The 23,259-nt window shown below is 44.5% G+C and overlaps 1 protein-coding gene across 1 annotated transcript; it reads left to right on the top strand.

Annotated features, from left to right (window-relative positions):
* Window positions 1-14,941: 14,941 nt before the first annotated feature.
* On the top strand, window positions 14,942-15,937 carry LOC136610459 (olfactory receptor 11L1-like). Its single transcript, XM_066589687.1, has one exon. It carries the CDS (start codon window positions 14,942-14,944, stop codon window positions 15,935-15,937), a length of 996 nt encoding a protein of 331 aa, XP_066445784.1.
* The last annotated feature ends 7,322 nt before the right edge of the window (window positions 15,938-23,259 follow it).

The raw sequence follows: 23,259 nt of genomic DNA, 5'->3' as shown, positions 1-23,259 counted from the left end.
CTTTGACTCATCAGTCCACAGAATTTCTTCTAAAAAGTCTTGGGGATCATCTCTATGGCTTTTGGCAAATGCAAGACAAGACATGTTTGTTATCTTTGGTCATCAGTGGTTTGTACCTTGTAACTCTCCCATGAATGCCATTTTTTGCTCAATGTTTTTCTTAGAGCAGCTGCAGACAGATGTATTTGCACATGTTGGTTCGTCTTCACACAAAAAAAACACTACCTGCTCTTTTTTCCTGCATATTTGCACACCAAGGCCCCTAAAAAAATCTATGGAAGGTGTGCAAAAATGCATACAAAATGCTAGGGGATGTGTAAACACCACCAAACTGAGGGGAAAAGAACATATCTGGACCTCATTAGGCTAAATAGCCTTTAAAGTCAGGACGGGTGTTTTTGTGCATGCATGTGAACAGGACCTCCATGTGCAAAAAAGTACTGTGCTGCGACATGCAGAAACATGCTCTAAAATCAAAGTTGTACATTGCACAAATATGTTGTGCTGGAGTGTGCGCATACAATTGTCTGAAACTGTTCTTTTTGAAGAATTGTGTACATTAATCTTAACTGAGGCAAGTGAGATCTACAGTTCTTTAGATGTTCTTTTGAGTTCTTTTCTGATCTCCTGGGTGATTCGTTGATGCTTTCTTTGTGAAATTTTTGGTAGACTGGGCACTACTAGAGAAGGTTCACCACTGTTTCAAGTTTTCTTCATTTGTGTTCATTGGCTTTCATTATGGTTCCAGAGTCTTATAATGGCTTTGTAACTATTTCGGAAGAGGTAGATTCAATTGACTATCTTTTTAGAACTTGACATCATGTGTAGCTTTTTGAGATCTTCTAGCCAACTTCATATCATCAGACAAGTTCTATGTAAGGCTCTTTTTACATGGAAAGATTGTTGGGCACTTAAGCCTCGACAGTCATCCTGATAATTACGTGAAAGTAGAGGAGCATTGATCTCTCAGTGAACGGAGGTGGAGAGGACCGGAGATTGCTTCCAGCCACCCACCTGCATTTACAGTAAAATAAAAATGTTATTGGTCTTTGAATGTGATGATGCAAATACAATCTTTTTAGGGTACTTTCACACTGTGCACATTCCACAATGGAATGCCCGCACCAATTCCACTAGTAATCTGCAGTGGCTAAGTCCGCACCTAAATGCTGCAGATTTTGCTGTGTTTTAAATTGTGGATCAGCTTTGGAATTTAACTCTTGTATTGCAAAGGGCTGAATTTCACAGCATGTCTACTTTCACAATGCTGTGAAAATCAAGCGAGATTTGTGCGATGCGAGACACACAAATATGAACCCCATTCTTTAGAATGTGGTAATATATATGAGTGGTTTTCCTATCTTAGGGCATTCCTCGGAACGCCTCGCCTATGGTTTTCAATGGGGCTGGAAAACGCATCGCACTGTGTGCAATGTGCTTGCTTCACTCATTAGGAGAGCTTTAAACTAGAGCAACATGAAACAGAAGTGGAAGGCCAGGTAAAAATATACAGCTAATTGATACATTTAGGAACCTTGCTATTAGAAGTGGAAAGAAAGAACAAAGGTAAAAAATTCACAAGGAAAGTAGGGAAACAAGAGCCCCTGATCACAAACTAAAATGTTTTTACACAAATGCCCAGAGCATGGGAAACAAACAAGGAGAATTAGAGCTCCTAACACAGGAAGAGAAATATGGTGTCATCGGCATCACAAAAACTTGGTGAAATGATACACATGATCGGAACACAAGGCTTGAAGGATACAACTTATTTATAAGAAACAGACCTAAAAAAGGGGAGGAGGTGTTGTGTTGTATGTTAGGACAACATTCATCTCCACAGAGATTCAAGCTTCAGAGCTGGGAGTTCTGTAGAAACTGTTTGGGTAAGAATACAAGGAGAGAACAACAGAAAGGATACTATTGTAGGACAAGCAAAATATATTGATGACCTCTTTCTACATCAGATGGCCAAGCTCTCAAAAAAACATGACATAGTGATCATGGGAGATTTTACTGATCCAAACATTTGTTGGGAATCTCTCAGGTAAAAGTAATGGATCCAACAAATTCTTATCTGCTCTTGCTGATAACTTTACCTTCCAAAGAGTAGAAGAGAAAACAAAGGGATCTGCTACCTTGGACCTAATTCTTACCAACAGGGAGGGAAGGGTTGAGGAAGTAAGGGTGTCTGGCACCTTAGGAGGCAGTGAGCATGCTATCCTTGAATTTTTAATAAAAAGGGGAGGAAAACCCGAGAAGACTCAGACCTCAAGGTTGGATTTCAGAAAGGCAGATTTTAATGAACTCAGAAAGAGGGTGGGAAGAATCCAATGGCTGGATGTTCTTAAGGACAGAAATGTCCAAGAAGGTTGGGAAATATTGTAAAATGAGATTCTCAAAGGAAGAAAGGGAAGCATGTCAAGAGACCAGGATGGATGAACACAGAACTTGCACACTTGTTAAAAATGAAAAAAATTATGTTTATCAACCCTCCCTACTGACATAGCGTGCACAGGACTTATCAATGCGAGCCTGATGCAGATGCCAGCCAGGGAAATAGCTCAGGTGCATACCGCACAGGGGGCTGCAGCAAACGGTTAAGCTAGTCATTTATTATGTCCGCACGGATGCCAGGACAGAACTGGAACTCAGGTCCCTACCTAATAGGCGGGGGATTGCCTAGATAAAGGTGACCAATGCTGGAATCTCAGGCCTGCTATCCCTGGAAGGCTGATACACGGAATAAAGCCCTAACATCCGCCTACCAACAGACTAGGGGAAGGATACGGATTGGGCAGAACAGAAATATAGGGCCCTAAAGTTCACCTACCAATGAACAAAGGTGACAGGACACAGATTGACCCCCTACGTACGGGTAGACATATAGGAACAGGAACCAGGCGTCCAACACCAGTGGACGGGTGGATCAGACAGAGGACATGACACACACAACATAGTGAAACAAACAGAACATAATGAATGCCAACATGCCATACAAGATACTAACATAATGCATAGTAACATACTCAGAACAGGACTATCCACACCTGATGTCTGGCCACCAGAACAGATACTGGACCTGACACTGTTCACACACAACCCAATAATGCATATCAACATAATGCGTACCAACATACCATACAACATACTAACATATTGCTAACATAATGCCCCCCCCCCCCCGTTACAAAAGAGGGTGCATTATGTTACATTCGTGTGGGCAGAACCCACACGAACGTGCCCAAAAAGGCTGGGTATAACAAACACGGGGACCTAAAATGGAATTCAGACTAGACGTAATGATGGAAACACCAACTGGACAGGAAAAACTGCATACTTTGGACTGGACTGATGGACGGACATAACATAGGGACTGACAAATTGCCCCAAACACTCACCATGCATACCTGTACAAATAAGCAGATGATATAGCTGAATATTAAAAACGAGGGATTAGTTCATACACTGGCTCCTCGTATATTGCAGTTCCTACTCTAACAAGACACATGATCCAGCAGCACCAGACACAGTTCACACAGCAAGCTGCAACAGCACAGACAACAGGACACAAGTCACACCGCAAGCTGTACAGGACAGACAACTGGACACTAGTCACATGACAAGCTGAAACATGGAAGTAACAGGACTGCTCACCCTGGACACCAAACAGACACTGAAACGAGTTGGGTATATATGTGAGCAAAGAACTGGGGGATTGGCTAGCAAGAGATCACCACACCCAGCCAGCTCAATCACTAAACACCTGTGGGACTGTGCTGCTAGAAACCATAGTACTACAGTTCCCAGTAGCACAACCTAACACTTATCTTCCCTGTGGTATTGGGGGAAATAAAAGAATGCAGGTTATCTAAAAGCAGAGGGATGGTGAGGAAACACTTAGCTAACTTAAATGAATTCAAGTCTCCAAGTCCAGATGAATTACATCCTAGGATACTAAAGGAAGCAGCGGAGGTAATTGCTGAATCACTCGCCATAATCTGTGAAAATTCCTGGAGAACAGGAGAAGTCCCAGAAGATTGGAAAAGGGCAAATGTGACAGCTGTGGCAGGAGAGTCGGTATTCTTCCATTGCTTTCAATGGGACAGCAGCAGTGCTGGCCCCATTGAAAGCAATGGGAGAAGATAGTGATCCCCTGCTGCAGCTGTGACAGCAGCAACAAGGGATTCTTTGGATGTTAAACTCCTGGATGCTGTCCCATCCAAGGGTTTAATCTTGTTCTCAATGGGTCCAGCAGCAGCAGCCCCATTGAAAACATAGGAAGGTCTCCTGCCGCTGCTGGGAGTCCGCTCTTCACTGACCACCCTGCTCTGCTTTCACAGTGTTCAGTGATGAGGCGACTCCCCGTGGGAGGGAAGGAATCCCCATCTGCTGCTGTCACAGCAGTGGCAGCAGATCGTGATGATATCCCTATGTCTGCAATGGGGCGCCGGCGAGAGTGCAAATAGATAGAACATGCTGCGATTTTGTTTTCATGCTGCATTGCAAGCGTGAAAACATCGCAAATGTAAAGTGAGCCATTGGAAGACATTGACCTCATAATTTTGCGATTTCTCGCAGACTCGCAGCGCTGGGAAATCGTGCGATTTCATTGCCAGTGTAAAGGCACGCTAAACCATCAAAATAAACATAAATTTGGTATCAGTGCAATCATACCCACCTAGAGAATAAAATTAACCTGTTGATTATACCGGACAGTGAATGCTAAAGAAAAAACTATGGCAGAATTGCTGATTTTCTTCATCCTGCCTCCAAAAAAAAACCCCAAATGGCACTAAACAAGCCCTCATTAAATAAAAAAAATGCTAGGGAGCTTGTAGTGCACCATAACCGTGCTGACCCAGAGAATATCATTCTCACATTAGTTGTACAGCAGAGTGAAGCAAAAAAAAAAACACCTCAAAACACAATGATGAAACCTCTAGTTTTCTTTTCCATCTCCTCATTAAACAATACATTATGCGCATCCCAAAGTGGTGCCTTCAAAAAATACAACTTGCTTCACAGAAAAACAAGCCCTGATATGGCAATGTCAGAAAAATATAAAAAAACTACGGCTGTTGGAATGTGCTGATGACAGAAAGAAAGAAAAAATTGTTTATCATTAAAGCCCTAAATAAACTGCTCATGAACTGCAACTTCAGATGGACGTATTTGCACAAAAAATTGCAAGTGCAAAGCACGGAGAATAGAACCCATCCCATAGGAGGAAGGACCTAGCAGGAGTAGTAGTAGCCCTTGTAGACTATGTTCAGGGCTCACCACTCTGGTTCCAGGCACACCACTGGATTATAATCTGATGGGGATTACCACCAATTCACATTGACCAAGTAGCTATCAGAGTAGTAACAATAATACAGATGGGAGAGCACCAGAGCAGCCCCATCTGAGGATAGGGAATAACTTGCTGATTGTGTACAGGACTCTCATGTTCCATTCTGCCTGCCACTGCGGGAACGTGCTTCCTCCTCCATTGTGACTTCAGCATGAAGGGAGCGCTGGCCAAGCATGTGCTCAGGTATCTCCACAACTCAATTGTAAGTGAATGGAGCGCTGATGTGCTTGCACCACCAGCGTTCCATTCAGTCTCCTCCTCACTGTGGTGATTTCCACAAAGAGGAGGATGGAGAACACCTGACCCCCAATCTCAAGTTCAGTGGGGTCTTATTAGCAAACCCACCCCAATCGTCAAATTAATCCCTATCCTTAGGAGTACCCTGTGGATAGGGAATAACTTGCAATCTTGTGGTTTCAAAATAAAGTAAAAATGCTTAAGAGCGGGGCATGTGTTAAAATAAAAAATGAAGTATACTCACCTGCCTTTGGGCCCCTGGGGAATCCACTAGCCAACTAACGCTGCTCCCTCCTTGTCTTCTGCTGTCAGAAATCAGGTCACCACTGAGGCCAATCAAAGCCACTGTATCACCTGCCAAACTCACATCCTGGGTGTCATGATACCAGTAGTTCACTGCAGCCTCTGATTGGCTGCTACAGTCAGCTGACTTTGCGGAGGACAGGAACAGAGCAGCAGGAACCAGTCAGTTGGGCCCCAGCGCACTGAAAGCAGGTGAGTATGCAATATGCCCATGTCCAGCCCTTAAACCTGGGAGAGTCTATTGATCTCGTATATCTGGACTTCTCTAAAGCGTTTGACACCGTGCCACATAATAGGCTAATAGACAAAATGAGAAGCTCGGATTGGGTGAAAACGTGTGTAATTGGGTTAAAAATTGTCTCAATGATAGAAAGCAAATCGTGGTAATAAATGGTTCGTACTCTGATTGGACCACAGTCGCTTGTGGGGTGCCACAGGGTTCAGTATTGGGCCCCATTCTGTTTAATATATTTATCAACGACCTGATAGAGGGGCTGCACAGCAAAATATCAATATTTGCAGATGATACAAAATTATACAATATAATTAATGCAATGGAGGACAATCTGCGGCTTCAAACGGACCTGGATAAGCTGGGGGCTTGGGCAGGAAAATGGCAAATGAAGTTCAATGTTGAAAAATGTAAGGTTATGCACATGAGTAGGAGAAACGGATGTCACCAATATACACTAAATGGGGTACTGCTAGGGAAAAGTGATGTGGAAAAAGACCTGGGGGTACTAGTGGATTATAGACTAAACTGGAGTAACCAATGCCAGTCAGCTGCTGCAAAGGCAAATAAAGTTTTGGGATGCATTAAAATAGGTATAGGGGCGAATGATGAGAACATTATCCTTCCACTATATAAGGCACTTGTCAGGCCTCACATGGAATACTGTGTACAGTTCTGGTCACCGGTGCTCAGGAAAGATTACGGTATTGGAGGAGGTTCAAGGAAGGGCAACTAAACTAATACATGGAATGACTGGACTGGAATACCCAGAGAGGCTATCCAAATTGGGACTATTTACTCTAGAAAAAAGATGGCTAAGGGGCGACCAAATAACCATGTATAAACACATGAGGGGACAATACAAGGATCTATCCCATGATTCATTGTGCGATCGCCAGCAGCCCATTGCTTTCAATGGAGACGGCTGTATTGCCGGCTTCATTGAATTCAATGGGCAAACATCATTCTTCTCTGCCACAGCTGTTACAGCTGTGGCGGTGGAGAATGATTTGTCTACTATATGTTCTCAATGGGGTCGGCGCTGCTGCCGCCGGTCCCATTGAGCGCATATAGAGAAGAGAACAGGAATCGCAGATCGCACATAGGTGCGATCTGCGATTTCTGTTCTATAATTTATCGGACGAGCGCATAAAAAGCGCTCATGTGTCCGATACCATTGCAAAGCAATGGTTTTATAAAATCGCCGGACGCATGCGCATGCGCAAATCACGTGAAAAACGCCCATCTGACCGAGGCCTTACATAGTAATCAGTTGATGGAAACAATAGTGGTAAGGGAGCTTACATACTACAAGTAATGGGGTGATACAGAAGGTAAAGGGGCTGGAGATGTGTACGGTATGGAGAGGTGGAGATGTGCACGGTATGGCGGGTGGAAAGGTGTACGGTATGGCGGGGTGGAGATGTGCACAGTATGGTAAGGTGGAGAGTGAGGGATTCTATACACATAGACAATGGATGAGGAGAAGGTGAAGTAGCGTAATTGTGTGCTGTGGATGGAGCTTCCCTGTGGTGCTTTCTCATTTCTTATTTCCAGAAGTGCTAATGACCAGCAGATAATTAATCCCTAATGTCGTTAATAGAGATGAGCGAGCATACTCGTCCGAGCTTGATGCTCATTCGAGTATTAGGGTGTTCGAGATGCTCGTTACTCGAGACGAGCACCACGCGGTACTCGTCTCAATTAAACGAGCACTGACTATTAAATTCAATGGAGCCGGCAATACAGCCAGCTCCATTGAGAGCAATGGGCTGCCGGCGATCTCAGGATGAATTTTCGGGAAGGGCTTAAAAATATAAGCCTTTACCTGAAAATCATCCTAAAATGTGTAAAAAAAAAAAAAAAAGTATACTCACCTTTCCGCTGCAGCCGGAGTTAAGCCAAGTCTGGCCGGCAGTTCTCCTGAACTGCTTTCTGTAGTATTCAGCAGGTGAGGATTTAAAATCCCCGCCTGCTGAATGAGCTGCCTCTGATTGGTCACAGCCTCACCAATCAGAGGCAGCTCTCACTCACACCCATTCATGAATTCAGTTAGTGAGTCAGTCAGTCAGTGAGGGCTTTCGTCTTCATATATATAGATATCCTCAGTTGTTGTATTTAGCTGTCATTCAGCTGAGAGCTGCCCCTGATTGGTCCCTGCGCTGAGCCAATCAGAGGCAGCACTCACTCACCCATTCATGAATTCATGAATGGGTATGAGTGAGAGCTGCCTCTGATTGGTGAGGCTGTGACCAATCAGAGGCAGCTCATTCAGCAGGCGGGGATTTTAAATCCCCGGCTGCTGAATACTACAGAGAGCAGTTCAGGAGAACTGCCGGCCAGACGCGGCTGAACTCCGGCTGCAGCGGAAAGGTGAGTATACATTTTTTTTTTATTTTTACACATTTTAGGATGATTTTCAGGTAAGGGCTTATATTTTTAAGCCCTTCCCGAAAATTCATCCCGCGCTCGCCGGCAGCCCATTGCTTTCAATGGAGCCGTCTGTATTGCCGGCTCCATTGAATTCAATGGGCTAACATCGTTCTTCTCTGCCACAGCTGTTACAGCAGTGGCAGAGGAGAACGATCTTTATGCTGACAGTGCGGGGGGGGGCCCCACTCTTGCCACTATTGTGGCTTAATAGTGGGACCTGGGAACTTGATATGCAGCCCAACATGTAGCTCCTCGCCTGCCCTATCCGTTGCTGTGTCATTCCCATCACTTTCGTGAATTTCCCAGATTTACACAAATGAAAACCTTAGCGAGCATTGGCGATATACAAAAATGCTCGAGTCGCCCATTGACTTTAATGGGGTTCGTTACTTGAAACGAACCCTCGAGCATCGCGGGAAGTTCGACTCGAGTAACGAGCACTCGAGCATTTTGGTGCTCGCTCATCGCTAGTCGCTAACTCTGACTCTAGACCTGATTCTGTTGGCACCCCTAGTGGATCCTTACAACACTGTGGTTGGGAATCACTGGCCTACACAATCACCTTAGTATATGGAGGGACACGAATAAACTGAGAACTTTAAGGTACTCTTATGATAAAATGCAAGAACAGGTTAAAGGGGTTTCCAAGTTATTTCTTTTATATAGTTTTTGGTTTTGCATGGCAAAACTTTGTAAAAGTAGTATTCTCACCATAGAGCAAGATTGTCACTTCCACACCACGGCATCTGACAGGTGATGTCAACCTGCAATAAGTCTTGGTGACATCCCATAAACATGTCACATGGGCTCATGAGGTGGAAGCTCTGAGGCAGGTTTAGAAAATGTCACTGATGACATCCCTGTCTAGCCACCTATTAGCTGCAGCGGACATGTGGCTGAACAACCCACAAGGCTGCTGCAGCCGATGAAAGTAGAGCAACAGTGAATGGCGCAAGAGACTGGAGATTGGAGCAACAGCGAATGGTGATGGGGGAGCAGCATACAACGAATGGTGAGTATTGAATATATTATATACCCCCCCCCCCCACTGCCACCATTGCTTGGGGTGCTCAGAAAACTCCTTACATTTTATAGCTGATGAGTTTATCTATCAGAGAATGGCACATCTGCAAATAAAGGCTACATTTATCTTGCGGCACTCCCTGTGACTAGAGCCATTAACCGCCGACTACGACAATCCAGGCTCATGCCCCAAACAGGTTTCCTCCTGTGGCACTCCAGATGTGCTGAACGACACTTTCTCCACTTCAAATTCATGCTAAAAACCTATAACCTCACCCTCCACCATACCAAACAAGTCCACTTCACTTCCCTTGTTTTCTCATTATTCCACAACCCTAAACGACTTTTCGACACCTTCCACTCCCTCCTTAACCACAAAAAACAGGCCCACATGATGAACCTCAGCACTGGAGAGTTAGCCACACAAAGAAAAAAAATAGAAAATATCCATAAAGAATTCCCAGAACTTTCAGTATGGCATCCACCACTCACTATCTGTACTCAAACCTACAACAGAGGAAGAAGTCTCCAGACTGCTCTCCGCTGCTCACCCCACCACCAGCGCCAGCGACCCTCTCACCTCACATCTCCTCCAATCCGTCTCCCCGGCTGTCATTACCAACATCACTATCATCTTCAACCTCTCCCTATCCTCTAGCATCTTCCGCCCCTCTTTCAAACACTCCATCATATCCCCTATCCTATAGAAACCGAGCCTTGACCCAACTGATGCCGCCCATTACAGACCTATCTCTAACCTCCCTCTTATCTACAAACTACTTGAACGCCTTGTGTACTCCCGCCTAACTCGCTTTCTCTCTGAAAACTCACTCCTCAACCCCCTCCAGTCTGGTTTCCGCCCCCTCCACTCAACTGAATCCGCCTTCACAAAAGTGTCAAACAACCTAATGATGGCCAGGTTGAGGGGCGGCTACTTCCTAATAATCCTCCTCGACCTTTCTGCTGTATTTGATACTGTCAACCATGATCTCCTCCTTGCTATGCTTTACTCTATCGGCCTAAAGGATACATGCCATCTGCACCTCAGGAACATTGCAAAAATCCGTCTGTTCCTGACCACAGACACACTAAAGACACTCGTTGTCGCCCTCATCCATTCTCGACTTGACTACTGCAACTCACTGCTTACTGGCCTTCCCTGCAACAGACCCTTTCTTCTCCAAGCCGTATTAAACGTGGCAGCTAGACTCATCTTCCTATCCATCTGCTTCTCAGACACCTCTACATTATGCCAGTCACTGCACTGACTGCTCATACACTACCAAACTCAATTTAAACTCATCACCCTCACCCACAGAGCTCTCCATGGCGTTGCACCACCATACATTACCTTCTTCCTGTCCGTACACCACCAAGCCATTGCGCTCCGCTCTGCCAACAGCTAGACTAGACGTCCCCCTAATACGAACCTCACATGCTCGCCTCCAGGATTTCAACAGAGCAGCACTGACCCCATGGAATGCTCTACCCCAAGGCACCTGGACAATCCCTGATGCACAGAACTTCAGATGTGCCCTGAAAACTCACCTCTTCAAAGAAGTATACTGACTCCCCTGATTTAGACCCTGCCCTCAAATTACACCCATCATGTTTATTTCCTGCCTGCACACCTCCCTATTGAGCCCCTTGTGCACTCAAATGCATTACGGAATACGTTGGCGCTATACAAATAAAGATTATTATTATTATTATTACTATTATCATTATGATTACTATTATTTATGAATGGAGTGAGTTATGACGTTGCTGAGAAGCAAAACAAAAAGCCTGATTTTTCTAGTCTTTAGGACTTATCCTGAATAGGTTAAATCCTCACATTTATAGTTGGAAAAGTAAAACTTAGTTCAAAGTTTTATAAAAGTTAACAAACTTAAACTTCTCAGAGAGGAATCTCCCCGAGGAGCAGCCTGAATCCTCCATGACTTCACTATGGAACTGATGTAAGATTTCTCTATAAAAAGAGTTCTAATGTCGTTTACTGAAGGACGAATCTCCAGGAGTGAAACTGCCGAGAGGATTTCAGATTTTCCTGCCAGTAAGTAGATTTTATTTTATGCCAATATTTATGCTGCAAATTTGAAAATGTCATTTAGGCTTTTTTTTAATGAAAACCATGATAATGATGATGAGTTTTGTGTTTACATTTTCTTTTTTTTCTCTGTACTTTCAAAAATCATAACTTTTACATTTTTTCAATCACATTGCTACATCGGAGCTTTTTTGTGCGACGAGTTGTGTTTTTCAGTAGTGCTGTATTATGTACCATATAATGTAATTTCACACAGGCGAGTGCGAGTGTGATGTCAAGCCGTGAAACTCAGCCCGATCTCATGCTCACCAGTGTGCGATGTCCTCGCGTATGCAAAGCTTTTTGTTGCATGCGTTCAGGGAAGTTGTTTTCAATGGGAAACCTTGCATCGCGCTTGTATGCGCCTCACAAGCCATGTGATGCTTGGCCAGCCCCATTGAAACTGATGCACAGAAATGCACAAATATAGGACATGCCGCAATTTATTTCCACACTGCGATGTGAGAAAAACATCAAAGAAAATCCTGCAACACACAAACCTCGCACGATTTTCTTGGCCGTGTGAAAATGGCTTAAGTAAGGAAAAATGGAGAAAAATGAAACTTTGCCCTTTTTTGGGCGGCGGTTTTTACAGCCTTCACGGCACGGTAAACATGATGTTATCTTTATTCCTTGAGTGAGTATGACTAAGTCAATACCGCATGGTTACCGCTTATTAATCTAGTACAGCGGAACCTCTGTCACTGATGTCCGCTAGAATATAGAATTAGTCCTGTAAATTCTAGTAAAATGCCCAACTGCTGGCCGCTAATTGAACACTCGGTCGGTGGGGAATCTTCCTCCTCCCTGAATGGAGCTGGAAAGCAGAACTCCCTAACGCTGATATAAACAAGCCAAAAAAAAAAAAAAACCTTTAAAAATAATTGATTTCTATCGCCATCTTTGAGCCCCCCATTGCTGCGGCTGTGTGAGGACTTGTTCCTTGTTTCCTACCCACTTTCAAAATTCATAACTTTTTAAACTTTTTCTAACCCACAAAATGATGTGTTAATTTAATTTTTTGGCTTAGTAGAATGATGGCATTGACAAATTTGCACAGATTTTTTCTTGTACTACTTAAAAAAAATATATCTTTAAAATTACAACTTTTGTCGCCATCCTCGGACCACCATAACTTATTTATCTTTGTGATGCCCAGTTACCTTATAGAGGTTCAGGGTTTGTATGGAGTGAGATCCTGCTCCATACAAGGCAGGTGTCGTCTGTCTTTGAGAGCTGACTCCCATCGCAACAGCGACAATCAGTGCTCACGAAGGTTGCGGCTGTTAACTCTTTAACTGCTGCTTTCAATTCCAACAGCAACATTTAAGAGCCTTGATCATAGTTTAGGGGTGCTGAACAGCCCCCTCATGGCTGCTGCTCAGTTGCCATGGCACCCGGGTCCTGCTGAAGGCTCAGTGGGCTGTCATTGTAAATTGCCTATAAAGCCATGACTGTGGCGTGGCATGATGTAACTATGGTATTACATTACACAGCAATAGCAATCAAACAATTGCAAGTTCAAGTCAAAGTAAAAAAAAAGTTTTATTATTATTATTATTTATTAATTATTAAGAAAAATAAAATGCAAGTTTAATAAAATCCCCCTTTTTCCATATTTTTAATGAAAAGATCTAGATTTAAAAAAAAAATATATATATATATATATATATATATATATATATATATATATATACACACACACATTTGATATCGCTACGGAAATGTCCATCTACATCTGTAAAAGTCTATTAAAGTAATGCATTATTTATAGCACACAGTGTATACCGGCAAAAAAAACAATACACGTCACAACTGCGTTTTTTGCAGTCACCCCGTTTTTAAGAATAAATGTAATAGAAAGCGATCAAAAGTTGTATGTACTCCAAAATAATAAAAAAAAATATGGCTGTCAGAATATGGCGGCAGAAAATATATATTTTAAATATTACAACAACAAAAAAAGAAAACTCTATAAATTTCACATTACACTAATCTCACGGATCCACAGAATACAGTTATTATGTCATTTTTGCTGTTGTGTATACAAGACACCCCTCCCCCAAAGATGCTGGATGTGCATTTTTTTCCCATTTTGCTTCACTTTTGAAAAGTTTTTCAGTATATTATATGGTTTATTAAATAGTACCATTCAGAAATACAACTCGTCCTGTAAAAATCAACAGGCCTCCAGACATTAATATATAAATAAAAGAATCAGGATTTTTTTTTGAAGGTGGGGAGAAAAAATAGGAAATTAAAAAAGGGAGTCGGTTTCCTTATGGGGTTAAAGTAGTGAACTTTAAGTTGACACTTAGCATATTACATGCGATTGAAAAAGTAAAGTTAAAGGTCTTCTACATCTACATTGGGATTTGCTTTAGATCATTTAATGATTATTATCAGTTTTTAAAGAATAATTCCAATCATGAAATAATTTAAATTTCTAAAAGAAGGTTAAAGGGGTTGTCCCGCGGCAGCAAGTGGGTCTATACACTTCTGTATGGCCATATTAATGCACTTTGTAATGTACATTGTGCATTAATTATGAGCCATACAGAAGTTCTAAAAAGTTTTTCACTTACCTGCTCCGTTGCTGGCGTCCTCGTCTCCATGGTTGCCGTCTAATTTTCGCCGTCTAATGGCCAAATTAGACGCGCTTGCGCAGTCCGGGTCTTCTTATCTTCTCAATGGGGCTCCGTGTAGCTCCGTGTAGCTCCGCCCGTCACGTGCCGATTCCAGCCAATCAGGAGGCTGGAATCGGCAATGGACCGCACAGAAGCCCTGCGGTCCACGGAGGGAGAAGATGCCGGCGGCCATCTTCACCGGGTAAGTAAGAAGTCACCGGAGCGCGGGGATTCAGGTAAGCGCTGTCCGGTGATCTTTTTTAACCCCGATGCATCGGGGTTGTCTCGCGCCGAACGGGGGGGGGTTGAAAAAAAAAAAAAACCGTTTCGGCGCGGGACAACCCCTTTAAGCGACTTGCCATCTGTGTGTTATGGCTGTTCATTTTCAATCGAGCCGCTCTTCCTTCACATTATAAAAAGCGTTGGTCAGATCTCCTCTACATCACATCTGTCAGGGAAAATCAAAATGTTTCCTAGAATTACCATATATTGACTTTTTAGACAAATTCTCCTAAAAAAGACAGAACGGAGAGTCTAATAATGTAGGATGACAAGAGACATTCAAATGTTCAGCCCTCCACTATATTTAACTTATATTTCTTTCTTGTAGTTTACAACAATTTTGACAATTCTTCTTGGATATGCAGCATCACAATTTCACTAAAGTGACGGAGATTTTGCTCTTGGGATTTCAAAATTTAAAAAGTTTTAATTTTTGTTTTTTTCTCCTGTTGCTGATCATTTACTGTGTGACGGTATGTGGAAACCTCCTCATCATCCTGGTGGTGTCCTACAGCAGATCGCTCCACTCTCCCATGTACTTCTTCCTCACACAGCTCTCTCTTACTGATCTCTTACTCACCACCACCATTGTACCCAACATGCTCCACATTATGTTGTATGAAGGACGTTCTGTGTCCTTCATCGGCTGCTTGACTCAATTTTACTTTTTTTCAGCCGCTGAGGCGTTGGAATGTCTTCTCCTGACGGTGATGTCCTATGACCGGTATCAGGCCATCTGTAACCCTCTACATTACACCTCAGTCATGGACCTCACATTTTGTATAAAAGCCGTACTATTGTGCTGGTTGGTGATTTTTGCTACAGTGTTGATGATTTTTCTTACAGTGAGCCATTTTGATTTTTGTGGGCCGAATGTCATTGACCATTTCTTCTGTGACTTGGAGCCTTTACTGGAGCTTTCCTGTTCAGACACTTTTATAATGAAGTTAGAAACTTTCTTTCTAGTTCTTTTTCTTGCTATCTGCCCAGTTACTGTTATTATAGTTTCGTATGCCTACATTATCTTCACCATCCTGAAGATTCCATCTGTGACCGGGAGAAAGAAGACCTTCTCCACCTGTAGTGCCCATTTGTCTGTGGTGTCTCTATATTATGGTTCACTTATTACCACATATGTATTTCCACGGCAGCAAAATGCAAAGACATTACTATCATTGTTCTACACTGTTGTAACTCCGCTTCTTAACCCTATGATATACAGTCTGAGCAACACAGATATTAAGCAGGCTCTTAGGAAACTTTTCAATAACTGTTTTGCAATATTTCAGGTAAACTGGCTGGTTAGTCTTTCTGCCTCACCTCCTAAGGAAAAACACTGTCCATCCACCTTATAATTCTTCCAGTAAGGCAGGTAGAAGTGTGTGCGTAAAGGGGTGCTCCAAATAGGCCTGTCAGAGCACTCATTTACCCCCTTGGACTGTGATATGCCAGTGTATCTAACTGCTGATCTGTGCCATGCTCTTCAGTACCATTTTGACTTTTGTGATGTTTAACATGAACTTTATTGCAGGCACTCCACCTTCCAGCTATGTTATACTGTTAGCAGTGAGCGTAAATGTTTCAGAGGTCACATGTGAGGACACTGTATGTTGCATCTCCATTAATGCATGCTTGGTGGGGCCAATTTTTATAAGGGGTCATCTCAGAGCACCTCATGTTCCGTTCATGAGTTAGTGAGACAGTCAGAGTTCTGTAGAGCCAGTACTTACCTGTCCTGAGCTAGTTAGTGGAGAGGAGAATCCGTGGGTAGAGTTGGGTCTACTATGAGTAGTAGTGATCCTGGGATCCGATGGGGTGGTTACTGACCATTCTCTACACTGTGGACCTTGCGTAGTAAGTGTTCCATGAGTAAAGGTGAGCCTGGACACTGCAAGTGCTTACCGACAATTTCTGGTCTACAGTCTGTATTATGAGCAGGCACAAACTACTTGTACTAGACTCGGCAAGCGACCTGAGACTGTGACCCAGTCGGCCTGCCAAGCTATGTAAACACACACTGCCAATAGTACCATGGACTGCGTATAGCTGCTTTGCAAACATCTACTGTGAGTGAAACTGTGGCCAATGGCAAGAGACTGTTTGCATTATGATTGGTAGCCTTATGTTGGAATTACATAGATGACTGTACTTAGAGACTGTTTTGTTGCCACCGATAAGCATAAAGCTTTGTGCCTTAATACTCTGTGTGACCGCTAAGCTCTGTGCCATTATTCTGTGTGTAACCATCAAAGGGAACTAATCACCAGAATATAGGTAAATAAGATGGCACAATAGCCTAAAGCAGCATAGCAACAGAATAAAGTATATGTTTTAAGGTGAATGCAGAAATTATGCAAAGCCCCAAAATGTTACTTTTGGTGCAGTCTGTCTGATACGCAAATGTGCCACGTTGAGTCAAAGAGGTGAAGCCCTTGCAGCTGTCAGTGAGCACATCACTTATAAAACCCATCCTATTCAGCTCTCACCGACACCCCTGTTATGTCAATGCTCTTAGCGCTGAAATCTCACGCACGCATCTTGCACCTCTCCCGGCGCATATGTGTCAGTGAAGTTGAGGGGTCATGAGAGATGAGCCAGGAGAGCGCCTGCACGAGATTCCAGTGGTATGAGCGCTGACATTGACAGGAAAGGGGTGGCCGTGAGAGTAGAAGAGGCTGGCTTTACTGGTGACTTGCTGACTAACATTTTGGGATTTTGGCTAATCACTCCATTCACCTACAAATGTGTTTTAAGCTGCTACCATGCAGCTTTAGGCTGTACATATCCCATATATCATAAGCCTTGTGGATTTCTGCCTCATCTTTCCATTGAAATCCACACTGAATTTGTTCAAAGTAGATTTCATGGTGTGGATGTACCCTTTGGATGGTGACACACAAGTGTAATCCACCCCGCATTTATGCACCTGTAATATGAATGAGTGTCTCCTGACCTGAACCCCATGCATCATAGATTCTAATGTGCTCTGAATTTGGCTCAGGAACCCATGGTCAGGCTGGGACACTTATCCATATTATGGAATATAAATGCATCCAGAACGCACTGTTGTATCATCAACTTAAGGGGTTAAACAACACATATACCCACATGGTATAACATAGCGTGACATCACATAGCATTGCATTAGTTACTGGCAAAGGATACATTATGTACTGTAGGTGTAAAGGGGTGTAGCCAAGATGTTATTGGTTAAGTTAGCATGGTGTGACATTTGGGTAATTGTGCCTTTAATATAGATCATAGGGCTTTGATTACTAAAGCATACAGTATGGGGCTCTGGGTGGACTGCCCTTCCTCTCACCTGGTAGAGGTCAGGACTTCAGTGAGAGAAGGAAGCAGCTGCAGCAGCTCCACTGCAGATCGTGGTCTGGACCCAAGAGGTGACTGGCACCAAAGCACCCTATGGGCATAGAGGAAGATAACATCCCAACTGCATTTTCTTTGGGAGCAGTCAGACCCAGGGGTTCCTCTGGACATTAGCCTGTGGTGGCCGGTAGCGGTCTTGTATCTGTGAGTTATGCTGCGCTGAAGGACTTGACACTTTGGTTCCACTGATTCAGCAGGAAAACTATTTTTTTCTATTCAACAAACCGTAGCTGGAAACAACCTTGCCGTTACCTTTGTGGACATATAATCATTGCACAGACTAAGAAACTGTTTTGCAGCCAGAAAGTTAAAGTTGTTAATAAACTGTTCAAACTTACACAGGAAGGATGTCTGAGGACTATTCTTACACAGAGAACATCCCCGCAGCCCTCAGCCTCCCATAATGTCCCTGGCACAGTTTATGGACACTTACCAACATACTGGCACACGAGCAGCTGGCGGTTGCAGATGTTCCCCTGGTGGAGAGAAAGTCACCCTAAACTACACCCTGGTCATTGACACCGTCTTCATAGGGAGAGGCTGGACCTGATTCTTGTTCAAAGCATCTATTTAAGTGTGTGTTTCACTCTCAACACTAGGTGTGCACCTTAAAGGCATTATTCCTCAAGAAACAAGTATTTACAGGTTAGGTGATAAATGTTTGATTGCTGGAGGTCCAACTACTGAGACCTCCAAGGATCACAAGAAAAGAGCACCCTGAGTACCCCAGGAAAAAGGAGAGTCAATGTGCATGTGTGAGCACTAGAGATGAGTGAGCATGCTCGTCTGAGCTTGATGCTCGTTCGAGCATCAGCATATTCGAGATGCTCGTTACTCGAGAAAAGTGACTCGGTGCTCGAGAAAATTTCACCCTCTCCTCCCCACATATTTAGCGGCTTTTTTAAGCCAATGAACGTTCAGGGACAGCTTTGGCACCTCCTACTATGACGTTCCAACCCTGTGCATGTCTATAGCAGTGATTGGCTGGCCGCAACAGGTGACCTGGGATCATGAAAATTCAGGTCACCTGATGCTCGCCTCACACAGACGCTGGATTAGCTGAGGGACAGAGCTGCTGTAAATGAGGGAGGGTGATAGTGTAGGTTAGAAGGAGCGTTTAGGCAGGGATCCCAACAGTCCCAAGAACCCAACAGTCCTTTTTAGGACTACAACTCCACTTTTGTTTCCACTTTTGGTCTTTTTTTTGCTATAGTGTACACAAAAGAACCCATTGTGTGTCCTGTCGATCCACACTATATAAGCAGACTGTACGCCTTTCTCACAATCTTTTTTTGGCTATAGTGTACGCAAAATACCTTGCAGTTTGCGTAGCATTTTGACGCAGTGCATTATACAACATGATCAAGACTAGGGGTAAGGGTCAAGGACGAGGACGTGGACGTGGACATCCAAATGAGGGTGTGGGCAGAGGCCAAGGTCCTGGGTGGGGTGAAACAGTGCCTGCTGCTGAGGAAGAAATAGAACGCCACATATCTATGCTCCCTTGCTTCATCTCACAGTTTGCCGGTCCGCGTAGTACACCATTCTTAAAACCACAACAGTGCAATCAGGTGATGTCGCAGATAGCGGATAACGCGTCCAGTAATTTCTCCACCACCCAGTCTTCTATGCAGTCCACTCACACTAGCCAAGGGCCTGGACCTTTGAATCCTCACGCTGATCCTCCTTCCTCCCAGCCTGCTCACTCCAGGAAAAGGAGATTCAGAACAGGCATACTCACAGGAACTGTTCTCAGGTCCCTTACCTGAGTCCCAAACAAGGGTTTATGAGCCACCTGAGGAGTTTGTCATGACCGATCCTCAAAATTTGGACCTTTCATAGTCTCGGGTGATAAGGGTGGGGACTTCCAAGTAATGTCTCAAGAGGTATTTGTTGATGATGATGATGAGACACAGTTGTCTGTCAGTGAGGTTGTTGTTAGGGCATTAAGTCTGAGGGAGGAGTGGACTGGGGATTCCGAGGAAGATCTGGTGGATGATGAGGTGACTGACCCGACCTTGGTTGGTAAGCCTGCTGAGGAGAGCGTTTCAGAGGGGGAGGCAAGTGCAGCACCAGAACAGGTTGGAAGAGGCAGTGGGGTGGCCAAAGGGAGAATCAGGGCCAGAGCAAGTAATCCCCCAACTGTTCCCCACAGCACCTCCTCACGGCACGCTCCCGTGCAGAGGCTAGGTGTTTGAAAGTCTGGAGGTTTTTTAATGAGAGCGCGGATGACCGACAAACAGTGGTGTGCAACCTGTGCTGCACGGGAGCCACCACTACCTGCCTGACCACCACCAGCATCTGCAGGCATATGATAGTTAAGCACCTGACAAGGTGGAACGAATGTCATTCACTGCCTGCGGGTCACACCACTGCCTCTTCCCCTGTGTCACATGCTGGCACTGAGATGCAATCCCCCTCCCAGGATGCAGGCACGAGCGTCACCCACCCTGCACCCTTCACATGCACGGTCCTCCACTGCCTCCACCAATGTGTCCCAGTGCAGTGTTAAGCTGTCGATAACCCAAGCATTGGAACGCAAGCGGAGATATGCTGCCACCCACCCGCATGCACAATCGCTAAACGTACATATTTCAAAACTACTCAGCCTGCAGATGCTGCCATATAGGATGGTAGAAACAGGCTTTCCACACCCTGATAGTGGCGGCAGTCCCTCGCTACTCGGTCCCCAGTCGCCACTATTTTTCCCGCTGCACTGTCCACACCCTACACCAGCACGTGTCACAGAAATAAACCGTGCCCTCACCAACGCGGTTATTGGGAAGGTTCACTTAACCACCGACACGTGGACAAGTGCTGGTGGGCAGGGACACTACATCTCCCTGATGGCACATTGGGTTAACCTGGTGGAGGCTGGAACCGAGTCTGACCCTGGGTCCGCTCACATGCTATTCACACCGAGGATTGCAGATCCTACCTCAGTCATGGTTTCTCCGGCTTATTATGCCACCTCCTCCCCCCCACCCCTCCTCCTCCTCCACCTCTCAATCACCATCTGTGAGCATGTCGCCTTCAGTTATGGAATACACCCAAGGATACTAAGGGAACTAAGTGACGAGATAGCTAGGCCAGGCCGCTATATCTAATATTTCTAGACACTATCAAAACCGGTGTAGTACCATTGAATTGGCGCATTGCCAACGTGGTTCCAATTTACAAAAAGGGGAGCAAAAACGAGCCTGGTAACTACAGGCAAGTAAGTCTCACTTCAGTAACGGGAAACATTTTCGAGGGGATTCTGAGAGGCGCCAGCATGGATTCATGAAGGGTCGCTCATGTCAGACAAATCTGATCAGTTTCTACGATGAAGTAAGCTCTAGGCTGGACCTGGGGGAATCTATTGATCTCGTATATCTGGACTTCTCTAAAGCCTTTGACACCGTGCCACATAATAGGCTAATATACAAAATGAGGCAGCTCGGATTGGGTGAAAACGTGTGTAATTGGGTAAATAATTGGCTCAATGATAGAAAGCAGAGGGTGGTAATAAATGGTTCGTACTCTGATTGGACCATAGTCGCTAGCGGGGTGCCACAGGGTTCAGTATTAGGCCCCATTCTGTTCAATATATTTATAAACGACCTGATAGAGGGGCTGCACAGCAAAATATCAATATTTGCAGATGACACAAAATTATACAATATAATTAATGCAACAGAGGACAATGTGCGGCCACAAAAGGACCTGGATAAGCTGGGGGCTTGGGCAGAAAAATAGCAAATGAAGTTCATTGTTGAAAAATGTAAGACTATGCACATGGGCAGGAGGAACGGATGTCACCAATATTCACTTAATGGAGTACTGCTAGGGAAAAGTGATATGGAAAAGGACCTGAGGGTACTGGTGGACAGTAGACTAAACTGGAGTAACCAATGCCAGTCAGCTGCTGCAAAGGCAAATAAAGTCTTGCGGTGTATTAAAAGAGGTATAGGGGCGAAGGACGAGGACATTATCCTCCCACTATATAAGGCACTTGTCAGGCCCCACATGGAATACTGCGCACAGCTCTGGTCACCGGTGCTCAGGAAAGATGTTACAGTACTGGAGGGGGTTCAAAGAAGGGCAACTAAACTAATACATGGAATGAAGGGACTGGAATACCCAGAGAGGCACCAAAACTGGGATTATTTACTTTAGAAAAAAGACGGCTAAGAGGCAACCAAATAACCATGTATAAACACATGAGGGGACAATACAAGGATCTCTCCCGTGATCTGTTTATACCCAGGACTGCGACGGTAACAAGAGGGCATTCGTTGTGTTTAGAGGAAAGCAGGTTTCATCACCAACATAGAAAGGGGTTCTTTACTGTAAGAGCAGTTAGACTGTGGAATTCTCTGCCGGAGGAAGTGGTGATGGCAAAATCCATAGAGGAGTTTAAAAGGGGACTGGATGTCTTTCTGGAGAGGAAGGATATTATAGGTTATAAATCTTAGGTCAATTGTTAATCCGGGTTACAGGTAGGTAGGAAATATTAGGGGTTGATCCAGGGACAGTCTGATTGCCATTAGGGAGTCGGGAAGGATTTTTTTTCCCCCAAAAGGGCTATTTGGCTTCTGCTCTTGGGGTTTTTTGCCTTCCTCTGGATCAACACAGAAGGATAGACAGGCTGGACTAGATGGACATTGTCTTCATTCAGCCCAACGAACTATGTTACTATATTCCGTTGGTAGCTTGAGGCGCTGCAGCACTGCTGTGGGGAAGCATCAACAGGCTGTGCTGAAACTCCTGAGCTTAGGTGACAAGAGGAACACCACCCAAGAGCAGTTACAGGCTTTGACGGAGCAGACAGATCTGTGGCTTTCGCCGCTGAACTTCCAGCCAGGCATTGTCATGTGTGATAACCTGGTGGCGGCTCTGCAGCTTGGCAGACTAACACATGTGCCATGCCTGGCCAACGTGTTCAATCTGGTGAGTAAGCGCTTTCTTAAAAACTGACCCAATTTTTCTGAGCTGCTCAGAACGGTGTGTCGCGTGTGCGTACATTTTAGAAAGTCCACCACAGATGCTGCCACCCTCAGGAGACTGCAACAGCGCTTCCAGCTGCCAGTTCACCGACTGTTATGCGACGTGACCATGCGCTGAAATTCAACTTTGTACATGTTGGCCAGGGTTTACGAGCAACGTAGAGCCATTCTTGAATACCAGCTGCAACATGCCCGTCAGAGTGGTAGTTAGCCTCCGCTCTTCTTCACAGAGGCGTGGGCATGAATGTGTGACAACTGTCAGGTGTTAGGAAACTTTGAGGGGTCAACACAAATGGCGAGCG

This window comes from Eleutherodactylus coqui, chromosome 2, assembly GCF_035609145.1.
Source record: "Eleutherodactylus coqui strain aEleCoq1 chromosome 2, aEleCoq1.hap1, whole genome shotgun sequence".
NCBI lineage: Eukaryota > Metazoa > Chordata > Amphibia > Anura > Eleutherodactylidae > Eleutherodactylus > Eleutherodactylus coqui.
The sequence above is the reverse complement of the archived record's forward strand: the minus strand, read 5'-3'. Positions and strand labels throughout refer to the sequence as shown.